This window comes from Lipotes vexillifer, unplaced genomic scaffold (assembly GCF_000442215.2).
Source record: "Lipotes vexillifer unplaced genomic scaffold, Lipotes_vexillifer_v1.1 scaffold1691, whole genome shotgun sequence".
NCBI classification, from domain to species: Eukaryota; Metazoa; Chordata; class Mammalia; order Artiodactyla; family Lipotidae; genus Lipotes; species Lipotes vexillifer.
In genome coordinates, this window is record NW_006789046.1 from 428,513 (window position 1) to 439,358 (window position 10,846).

A 10,846-nucleotide genomic window follows, 5' to 3' on the forward strand; every position below is an offset into this window, starting at 1 on the left:
GGGGGCCACGCGCGGGTCCGGCGGGGACGCTGCGGCCCGGTCCCCTGAGTGACCCACGTGCGGATCCCGAGCCAGCCCCCGCGCTGCCGTCGGGTGGCTTATAGGGTGAGCCCAGAATCTGGCAATGACTCTCGTCCTGCACACCTTTCGTCCTCCGTGGATGGGATCCCGCGGCCGGGTAGCGGAAGGTTGGGTAGGCAGCCTGGTCTGCGGCAAGAGGGAGAGGGTCTGCAGAAATCGGGCAGGGGTAAGTGCCAGCACAAATGAAGGGAGGCTCAGAGAGGAGCCTGGGCTCCCGCCCTGCGGCTCCGGGATCCGCAGGACTCACCCTAAAGAGTTTAGCATAGAGCACAGTGCGGCCCAGCTCGCGGGTAGTCTCGGCGCCTGCGTATTCTAAAGCTTCCTTTTGGCCTGTTCCCTATCACGTCAGCCCTCTGCTTTGCGTCTCACTTGAGCCAGGCTGGCTCCGTTGCCTGGTGTGTACGTGGCTCTACAAGTGCTTTTCTTAGCAGCACACCCAGCAGTCAGGCACTGTTACATGCACTTGAAATGGATTAGCCGTGTAATGCTCAACACCATAGGAGATGGGTACTGGTACTACCCCCACTTGCCAGCGGGAAACAGGCAGAACTAGGGTCAAACCCAGGCCATTTGCCTCCAGAGTCAGCCCCTTTGCTCTGCACCTGGCGAATGGGGCGCTGGGTGGGTGGGTAGTGAGGTCAGCTGCCTCCCACACCCCGCAGGCTGTAAGTGGTCTGAGTCTCACATTGTTGTTCTGCCTTAAGGTTAGGTGACATTGAGCCCTTGATATCAGGCCTTTGTGGGCAGGAGGGAGAGTCTCAGTCCCTCATGAGTATTTGTCCAGCCAGTCCCCAGTGGGTGTTCTTTATCACCCAGAATCGTCACTCTGCCTTGGCCTACAAGGGGTAAATGGTGTCAAAGAGAAAACCACCGAGGCAGGGGATTGTAGGAACTCTCCACTGTAATAGCTGCATAGGGGAGCACTGGGCTGGGCCTCCTTCATGCGGTCCTGGGCAGCTCTGGAGTCCTCGCCCTCAGAGTGCTCTGGCCAGAGCTGGAGTTATGGTCATTACCCATGAGCAGGGCTGTCCCCGGGGAGGGGGAGGGGTCGTGGTGCCTCCACACAGTGGGGCAAAGGCTGACCACGTCCCAGGTCCCATCCTACCCTCTGCAAGTTTAGGGAACCTCTGCTCCCAGCTGGTGCTGACTACTTTAGTTATCACGGCAACCCCATGCAGCTGCCCCCCCAGCAGCAGCCTGGCTGATTTAGCTCTTCCCCGGGGTCTGGGAGCTGGCGGAGCAGTAGAGCCTTCTGTGCCTTTCCTGGTACCTTTCAGGTACACAGCAAGAAGGGCCAGCAGGTGGCGCCAAGCTCACGTGGTCACTGCTGGGAGGATGAGGCTGCTTCTTTGGTGCTGCCCCAAGTGACTGGTGGCGAGCTCTTACCCCCCTGAGCCAGGGCTTCGTCAGGGTCCGCTCCCTCCACTCTGCTCTCCAGCTTTGTTGAGCTGCACTGAGTGAGGCAGTGCCATCTCCGTGGCTAAGGCTAGAGACCTGGTGGGTCCCCAGCTCACCTTCCCTGCACGACACCCAGTTTCTCCTGGGCACCCACTGCTGCTGTCCTCCCGCCTCCCCTGGTGCTCTGCTGGCTCCTCATTCGCAGCCTCTTCTGGCTGGTCCCTGCCCTCAGCAACCTCCCTTGGTCCACCCACGTGCTGCCACCTCCCAGATCCTCATTGCCAGCTTCAACCATCTCTGAGTTCCAGCCGCCCACTGGCTGCTCTGCTCGGGCACCTCACGTGTGTCCCTCATGCAACATGTTCCAAGCTGAGCTCCTCAGATGCTGATCCCCAGAATCTATCTCCGCTTAGTGGTGCCATACTTTGGGGCTCAAGCCTCTCCCTTGAGGAGTCTTGGCCTGGACCCGCCCTTGTCCCATCCTCATTGGTCAGGAAGTCCTGCAGATAGTCTGGGCCCTGTCCCCTACCTTGACTGCCCACTGACCGAGGAGCCTGGCCCCTCCCCAGCTCTGCGGTTCCCACAGTGCCCTTCCCCATTACAAGAAGATCCCTTTCCACGTGTTGTGTCGTAGGCTCCAGGGAGGGACCTGGGATGGAGCTGACCCAGTGCCCAGAGCAAGGTCTGGCAAAGCTGGGCGGCATTGGTGGTGTGGACAGGCCTGTAAAGGGGCCCAGTGTGGGGAAAGCACCTCGTCCCTGGGGGCAGGAGCAGAGGACTGCTCTGGATACCATGAGGACTGGAGCCCCAGAGAGCGGCAGGCAGGCACCTGGGCTGCTCCCACCGGTCTGCCACTTGCATCTAATTTCTGGCCCTCCTGGAGGCACTCACAAGGAGGTTTCTCCCCACTGCCTCATCCCCCCACCCTGGGAGAGCCCCACAGACAGCATTTCCAGCCAGAAATTACAACCCCATCCCATCCAGAACTAAATGCCTAAGGGGTCTGCAGCAGAGGGGCGGGGGCGGTGGCTCACTGACGCCCCCTCCATCCCTCAGGAGCTGGTGAGCAAGCTGCTGCACTTGCATTTTAAAGACGACAAGACCAAAGGTGTGTGAAGGGGTGGGGGTGGGGGCGGTGGCCGGGGACTGCTGGGCACCCGGGACTCTGCACTGCACCTCTGCAGGAGCCAGAGCCTCAGGGAGGGCTGGGCCAGACGGAGGGCTGAGGTCACCGGCAAGAGTGTGAGGTCAGAAGCAGTGCGGGCAGAGTGGGGCGGCAGGGAGAGGGTGTGTCTGTAACCTCCCTTCACCTTGCAGTCAGCGGGGACGCGCTGCAGCTTATGGCCGAGCTGCTCAAGATCTTCGTTGTGGGTGAGCAGAGGGACCCAGCAGTGTTCTCTAGTATCCCACCCAGGCCCATCCAGACCATTCACGACCCCTTTGCATTTTATTTTTCAGTGGGGTAAGCAAGACATATTTTTCCTGTTTCTCCCCAAGCACCTAAGCTCCCTATCCCTGAAAAGCTCCGTGTTTCAGAGGCCCCAACCTCAGCCTTCTGAGCTGTTGGCTGGCACGGGGGTGAGCCAGCAGCCAGGGCTGAGGCCCACGGGGTTTAGGGTTCAAGGCCCCCCAGGCCTTCTCTGCCTCACTTCCCTCCTGCATCACGGCAGAAGCGGCCATCCGCAGCGTCCGGCAGGCCCAGGCAGAGGACCTGGCCCAAGTGGACGTGGAGCAGCTGGAGAAGGTGCTGCCTCAGCTGGTAGGTGCGCCTCCAGGAACAGGGCCTGGGGGTGGGGGGTGTGGCTACACCCACGAGGCTCTGAGCGCTCCTCTCCCCCACAGCTTCTGGACTTCTAGGGGTTTCCACCCTCACTGTGGCCACCAGTCCAAGTCACAGCCTCTGGCTTCAGACAGGACAGGAGCTGCTGATCCCCCAAGGTTCTCCAGCTCCCAGGATTGGCCAGGTGCCAGCAAACCACCACTCCCTTCCCCGTCGTCCCCTCTGCCTGCTGCTGATGGCCGGGATGCAGCAGATAGAGGGGTCACTGACAGGATGAGGGTCCTGGCACCTGGGTTAGTACCCTCCCCTCATGCCCCCTGCCCTCAGGACAGCCAAGCACCCACCGGTGTGGGAGAAGCACTTGGTCACTGGGAAGCAGGTGCGGGAGAGCCGCCCGCCTGAGCAGGTAGCCTGTGTGTCCTCCGCAAACAAGCAGAACGGTGTGGTTCTGCCACCGGCATCAAAGCCTGTGTGTCACCTTCTAGCCACCTGACATTCCCCTCAAGAGACGCTTGCCTGAGCTATGTATTTGCTCACAAAGCAGTGTCAGTAAATCAGAGCCACCTCCCCAGACACAGCCTCCTGTTGCCATTCATCACCCAGTCAAGTTGCTTCAAAGCTGGGAGAGGACAGAATAACAAACAGCATGTGTGAGTGCCCTGCTGTGGGCCAGGCTCAAGAGGCTGTGAAATCGGAGCCCTCGCACGTGTGGCTGCTCGCCTGGGACGGTGCCTCTGCCACAGGGCTGCCGTGTGGTGTGCCACCGGCCCGGCAGGGGTGCTGGTGGGGCAGGGGGAGTCACGCCAGCGGGAAGGACCACCGGTCCCAGGGCCACAGGGCCAGGCAGCTCAGAGCTGCTTGGGAACTGCTAGAAGCCCAGTCGGGAGGCCTGGCTGCCCTCTGGGGCCCAGCTACCCTCCGCCCCCAACACAGTACCCACCTCCCATCAGTTCTGAAAGCTGCTGGGACTCATCAGCCCAGGACAGAAACACCCAGAGGGCCCTGGGCCCAGTGACCATGGGGTCAGGACTCTCACAGAGCTGGAGGACCTAGTCCGCTCGGGAGGAACATCTGCCCCTGCTGCCACAGGCACCCAGAAACCCCACCCCCATGCCCAAGGATGGCATGGGTGGGGGGCCAGCCCTCCCTCCCTAGTTTAGCCCCGCTGGCCCCTTCTTGCACCCGTTCCCCGCCTCTGCCCTCCACTTCCCTCTCCCCGCCTCCTGCAGGGAGTCTCAGGGCTTCAAAGCTCTGGGCGCATGTGGAAGTCATTAGACCTGAGGGGAGAGACTGGCGACAAGTGCCAGAGCCTGTGCCCCACAGCCACTTTGAAGTGCGCTCAGATGGTGGGGCGGGCGGGGCACCGGGAAACCCCAGGCCAGCCCTGCCCGGTCCCACCGCAGGGTGGGGGCTGCGTCCGCCCCTCTCCTGCCAAGGGCTGGGGGCCCAGCCTGAGATGCAGCCAGGCAGGCGATGCCTGGAGGTCCTTCTCTCTGAACTCGTGTCCTCCCTAGAGGAGGAGTCACGAACAACGTCAGTGAAGTAAAAACCAAGGGGCAGGCGGTTCAGGGAAGACACCTGTGCCCTCGTTAACGAGAACAAGCCCCAGCAAGCAGCCTTCCAGGCCCACATCACCGTCCAGCCAGGCTGGAGGCCCGCTGCTGGGAACTCGGTGCAGGGGCAGCAGCAGGAGGAGGGCAGTGGGTCAGAGGACCGAGGGCCCACGCCCTGGAAAGGACGACAGGAGGGTCTCAAGAGAGGCTTGCATGTTTATTCCCGCTCAGGGTGGGCAGGGGTCCTGTGGCTGGCAGACTGGCACCTCTGGGCTGGTGGCTCTCACCTCTTGCTGGCTGCAGCGCAAACACATGGGATGACCTCTGGGCCCTGGGGTCCCGCCCAGCAGCCCCTCCCTGCCCGGCCACCCCCCATAGTACCTGGCAGCTTCAGCCACTTGGGCACCTTGCCCAGGCCCCTCTTCACTGGCTGGGCCGTCCCAGGGCTGGGCTCAGGGGGGCCCACTGCCCCTTCTTCGGCAGTTGGCTCCAACTCAACGGGCGCAGGGTCAGGGGCTGGTGGCGGGAGTGGGGTTCCAGCGGCCCTGGACATGGACCTGAGAACGAGGGCCGAGGTGCCAGATGGTGGGCACTGTGGCAGTGGGCTCTCCCCAGCCTCTGTGGACACTCACCTGGCCACCAGCACGTCAGCTGCAGACGGGGAAACGGTGTGTTCCAGCAGCGTGGGCTCCAGGTAGATGCCTGCAGGAGGCCCATCCTACCCTCAGGCCACAGAGAAGGGGGTGCCCCTGCCTACTGCTGCTCTGCTCTGGGAGGGGGCGTGACCCAGCCTGAAGCCCCCAGGTGAAGGGTATGGGGGTATCAGGGCCACAGGTCTCCCTCCCAGACCTGAAGTCCCCTGCTCTGGGGCGTCTGATGAGCTGGGATGCACGGCGGCCTGGGGCTGGTCAGCAGCAGTGGGCAGAGAGGGGCCCCACCCACCTGTTGGCTCCTCAGGTCCAAAGTGCACAAGGGCAGCAGGGAAGAGGTTTGCCTGCAGGGAGGGCAGAGGAGAGCTCAGGGACCAAGTGGGCACCGTGGAGGATGGCAGAGAGGGCTGCACTGCACTTCCATGCTGGCCTCCTGGGTGCTGCACCCATAAGGCCCAGGGCTCCGCTGAGGAGGGCTACGGCCCTACCAGGCCCCTCCCACCGCACAGTCCGCTGCCCAGCTTCACCTATTCCTCCTCTGGCACCAACCCCAGTGCAAGCCAGGCCAGGGCATCAGACCATAGAATCCTAGGGCCAGCCCCAAGCACCAGCTGGACAGGAAGTTCTCGTGGCGTGTGTGCTCTGGCATTTTTAACTACCTCCCCTTCCTGCCCAGTTCCCAGGGTAAACAGTTGACATTCTGAAGGTGGGAACTAAGCTTGGAAGCCCCCGCCCTCAGCAGAGACTGCAGGAGGTCAACAGGTCAGAGGAGATGCAGACTCACACAGAACTGCATGGGTGGGGGCACGGGGCACAGCCTGCCATGACCCCCACTCCCCTCCCTCACCTGTGCTGCCCAAAGAACAGAGAGTGTGGGAGTCGGGGGCACTCCGTAGGGACTGACATATGAGCCCAGATGCACTGGGAACAGCTAGACTGAAGACAGGAGCAGCAGGGGAGGGACCCACAGTGGGCCCCGGCACAAGGGGAAGGTGGGGGGGGGGGCTCTGGGAGCCAAGCTGCTTTGGGAGTCCCAGGCTGAGAGGTGCCTCCAGGCCTACTGCCTTGACCCAAAAGCCCACAGGTGGGTTCCCTGACTTGGCACTGGGTCTCGCTTGATAAGGAAAAGCCAGTGCCAGCGTCAAGCCTGTCCTGCAGGGTGGGTGTTGCACTGGGGTCTCCACACCCTTCCTGGAAGCCTGTCCATGGGGGTGGTGGTACAAGATTTCTGCTCAGGACTGGCTCCACCTGCACAGGTGTGGGACAAGGACACATCACATGGCCCCCGAAACACCCCCGGAGGCCTCCCAGGTAGGGGGCTGGACTGTGGTGCAGAGTCAGGGCTGTTGCAGAGAATCCCGAAGCCCTCCAGTGTCACAACCTGCCTCCATTCCCGCCTCTGCACCCGAGGAGGACCATGGCTGTAAGTCCCAAAGCTGGCCTGAGGCAGCAGAGAGGCCACGGCCCAAGGCTCTGTGTCCTTAGCCCTGGTGGAAGGGCTGCTGCTGCCAGCTGAGCGCATTCTCTCTGCCCAGCTCTGAGCTCTTGGTGTCTGGGCGGGGAGTATTAATAAGAGAAAGCTTCAAAGGCCAGGCCTAGGAACGCTGAGATTGCAGTTGAAGCCGGGGGACAGAGAAGGGCTGTGAACGCTCTGAAACCCACTGTGATGCCTGGGATCACAGCCTGGTTCGGAGAGATGGGCTGCAGGGTGGAGGGCAGCCCCAGGGCCCTGGAGGCACCGGAAGCTGGGGGTGGGGTGGGGGGAGAAACACAGGTAGGACAGTGCCTCAACCTTTCTAGGGTAGCGCAGTGAAGCCAGACCCTGACCCGGCCAACCCGCCAGGCACTGGGGCCACCCACCCAGCTGGGCCGTCTGGGGGCTGCAGAGCTTGAAGTCTTGAAGGACCCATTTGGGCCCCTCAAGGCAGCTCCTCTTGAACCTGGCCTCCCTGCCTTTCCTCGGCACCTGCTGGAAGCCCCCTACCTGCCAGCTTGTGTCTCAGGGAATCCCATTGGAAAAGGGGTGAGTGGACAGCACAGAAGCCCACCATGATTGCCAGGAAGGGGGGATGTACCCCTCTGCTCAGGCTGATGAGGTCTACATGGATCGTGGTGGTCTTCACGGCCCACTAAGAGCATCAGTAAGGGTGATGGATGGGCTCTGAGCGAGGCAGTGGTGGCGGTGGCTGAGACGGGAGCCGAGTGAGCTCCTTGAGGCTTGGGGCAGCACCAGCACTAAGGGGGCTCAGTCCCAGGAAGCAGCTATGACGTGGGGCGTTGGGGACCTTTGTGTCCACGGACTGGGTCCTCTGCATCCTCCCATCCTTGGCCTCACCCTTTGGCCTCTCCCAACGAATAGTCACTCTCCTGATCCAGTGGCCAAAAAGGGCACTGGGCTGCCATCCCCCACATCCACCCTGAGCTGTCACTTTCTGGGGCACAGGACCAGCCCCCGGGCAGCCTCCAGGGCAGCCGGCAGCCAGAACGCGGCCCTGCCAGGGACATGAAAGCCAGCAGCTTCTGCGCCCGCGCCTGCTCACCCGCAGGAGGGAGGAAGCCTTCCTTCCCTGAGCCCTGCCAGCTCTCTGATCGCAGGCAGGCAGGGACGCCACTCCGAGCAGAGGCCCCACGGCTCCAGGGCGAGCTGACGGATGAAAGGAGACGGCTGCTGGTAGCGGGGGCAGAGTGTCACCAGGAATCAGGCCACGTGGGCGGGACAGGCAGCACCCCAGGGTTCCTAATTGGAGGGGGGTGCCTGGACGCTGGCCCCTCTCCATCCCAAAGCATCTTCCAAATTCAATGTTTATCAACAGGCTGGCCAGCGAGGGAGAGTGGGGAGGGAGGGAGGGAGAGCGGGTGGGGATAGAGGAAGGAGGCCCAGTGCCTCTGGGGCTCCCGGGGGGCTGTAGAAGGGGGCTGAGAAGGGGGAGTGGGAGCAGGGGAAGCACCCTGCTCCCACCAACCTTGACTCCTTTCCTTGGTGGGCTTCCAGCCTCTCTGCTGGTCTGGCCCCATCCCCCCATGACGGTGGCAGTCCTGAGCAGCAAGCAGACCCCCTTGCCCCAACTCAAACCTCTGCAGGGCCTGCTGGCCACTTAACAAAGGCCAGCCTCTGTTACTAATTAAAATATCTGAAGACACTTTAAGAGGAAACCATTAGGCTAGAGGGCTGGGGAGGCCTCGGGCTGCTCTCCTGGGGTGAAGGGACAGGACATTCCTTCTTGCTCTGGACTGCGGCCCAGCAGGGCACCGGATCAACGCTCCTCACCCTGGGAGCTCTAGGGGCCTCCAGCTAGTAGGGAGGGGCCACCACGGCATTCCCAGAGGAGGCAACAGGGCCCAGGGGAAAGGCAGGGGCAGGGCAGCAGGCCTGGCAGCAGCCCCTCCCATCTGGGCAGCTGGCCACCTGCAGCCGAGGACTCTGACCCTTGGCCCTTAAGGGGTTCCCCTAAGCAGCCCCACCTGTCAGCCCCTTCTCATCCAGACCCAGGGGCAGTCCTGGCTCAGGACAGTGGCAGCCAGCCGGGCAGGCCCATCCCCACCGGGGCAGGAGGCAGAGGAGGCTGGAAAGCCCCAAAACTGACTTCAGCGGCACTCTGCTCCCTCCTAGTCCACCCTCTAAAAGGCCTTATCATACTCCCGACTGCGGCCTCACACTCCATCCTGGGCAGGTGCCCCTCCCGGGCCAGCCCTAGCAGCACCCACCAGCCAGCCAGGCAGGCAGGCAGTACCTGAAAGAGGGTCAGCGTGTGGTCGTCCAGGATGGTTTTTGGAGGAGCAATGACTGCGAAAAGATGGTTGTCTGCGCCAGGAAACGCCTCGCCCCCCCATTACCCCCCCATCCCTTGCCCATGCACACCCCGCCCCAGGACAGGCCTGAGAGTGAGCACGAGGCCTGGGCCATAGGCCTCAGCTGAGGGATTTCTGAAGTACCCCTCAGTTCACATCCCCCTGTCCATCACTCTACTGCTGCAAAAACCCAGCAAGAAGCTGGGAAGAGGGCCTCGGGCAGACTCACCTGCGAGGGGACACCTGCCCTTCACAGTTCCTTGTGCAGCCCTGCGGCCTGACCCTTCACTACCCAGACGCCCTCCAAAGGAAACCAGCAGCTCACCCCTGTGCCCCCAGCCCCTACAGCTCCTGGCCAGGTGGGAAGCAAAGGGCACAGGGGCGCTGAGCAGGGTCAACCTCCCTTCCCAACTTCCCCAGTCCCGGACTCATGCTCGGACACCAGCACAGGACCTGCCTGCCCCCACGATGCTTTTTCTGTGGGAAAAGCTGCTTCAAGCCCCAAATAGGAGGTGCCAGGGCTGCTGAGCAGGAGGTCCCAGAAAAGCACTTACACAGGTAGAACGGCAGCTTGGGGTTGCCCAGGTGGCTCCTCACGAAGTCCCGCAAATCCCCCACTGCAGGAGGAAGGGAGGGGTGAGCAGGGATCCCACACTCAGACCCACTCCAGGGCTGGGCCCCCTCTGCAATGGGATGAGCCAGGTCCAACCTGTGTGCAGACCCGCTCCCCAAGGTCACCAAGAACCCCACTCAGAACTGGTGGCACTGCTGCCTTCCTTCCAGGTGAGCTGCAGCCCTAGGCCAAAGACCCCGCTACTGGCTGTGGGGGAGACCTGGGTCCACCCTTCTCTGGGTGCCCCTCTGTCCCACCCATGCTCAGAACAGATGGGTGCATGGGGCCACCCAGTCCCACGGGTACTGCCCAGCTGGTCTGCCAAGCCTCCAACGTGAGCTGGTCCCCAGCCCCGCACCCGCTGCCTGCCCCATGGCCCAGAGGGAAGGAGGCTGGAAGAGCTCATAGGGCGCCCCCGCCCTCCTGGACGCCCAGACGGGGCTGCTCACCGGTCTCGCTGGGGCGGAAGAAGCCCTGCAGGATGTAGCGGTCAGGAAACAGGACCCTCAAGACCACCTAGGCCAGGGCAAGCCAGCTTGTCAACAGGACAGCTGGAGTCCAATCCAGGCGTCCGCACCCCTGGGCCCACGATGGCTAGGTCCCCCGGCCACGCCGGGCCAGCACCCCCTCACCTTGGCTGCCCCCTGACGCTCCTGGCCCCATGGGCTGGACACAAGGACCAGTCAAGTACCCACGTGCATTTGTGAAAATACACTGATGTTTTTCACCTTAGAATGGGGCTGCCTGGCTCATTAGCAAACCATGGCCGTGTAGGCCTGGGCTGCAGTACAGGAGACCATGGCCAGCGGCTTGTGGGCTGCAGGAGCCACGGGAGGCCCCAGCGCAGAGCCACGTGCAGACCACCTCCCGCCCCAGGGTACCTTAGGGTAGCGCTGCAGCTTCTCCTTCATCTGAGCCTCTCTGAAGGCCTTGGTCACCAAGGGGGCTTCTTCCAGGCGCTTCCTGGGGCGGGGGGGGGGGG

General features: G+C 62.8%; 2 protein-coding genes across 2 annotated transcripts in view; one reads left to right on the forward strand and one right to left on the reverse strand.

Moving 5' to 3' along the window:
• Window positions 1–3,336, forward strand: part of CENPX (centromere protein X) — a 3,611-nt gene extending 275 nt beyond the window's left edge. The window contains exons 2-5 of the mRNA XM_007462381.1: window positions 2,536–2,587; window positions 2,797–2,850; window positions 3,150–3,238; window positions 3,322–3,336. Of these exons, the coding sequence (XP_007462443.1) occupies window positions 2,536–2,587; window positions 2,797–2,850; window positions 3,150–3,238; window positions 3,322–3,336 (210 nt within the window). The remainder of the gene's footprint in view (window positions 1–2,535; window positions 2,588–2,796; window positions 2,851–3,149; window positions 3,239–3,321) is intronic.
• Window positions 3,337–3,934: 598 nt separating this feature from the next.
• The window catches only part of ASPSCR1 (ASPSCR1 tether for SLC2A4, UBX domain containing), a 32,463-nt gene continuing 25,551 nt past the window's right edge, over window positions 3,935–10,846 (reverse strand). Inside the window, exons 9-17 of the mRNA XM_007462382.1 lie at window positions 10,746–10,827; window positions 10,314–10,380; window positions 9,806–9,868; window positions 9,194–9,246; window positions 5,755–5,806; window positions 5,445–5,514; window positions 5,194–5,369; window positions 4,624–4,769; window positions 3,935–4,039 (exon numbers count right to left, since the gene is read on the reverse strand). Coding sequence (XP_007462444.1) covers window positions 3,935–4,039; window positions 4,624–4,769; window positions 5,194–5,369; window positions 5,445–5,514; window positions 5,755–5,806; window positions 9,194–9,246; window positions 9,806–9,868; window positions 10,314–10,380; window positions 10,746–10,827 — 814 coding nt within the window. The remainder of the gene's footprint in view (window positions 4,040–4,623; window positions 4,770–5,193; window positions 5,370–5,444; window positions 5,515–5,754; window positions 5,807–9,193; window positions 9,247–9,805; window positions 9,869–10,313; window positions 10,381–10,745; window positions 10,828–10,846) is intronic.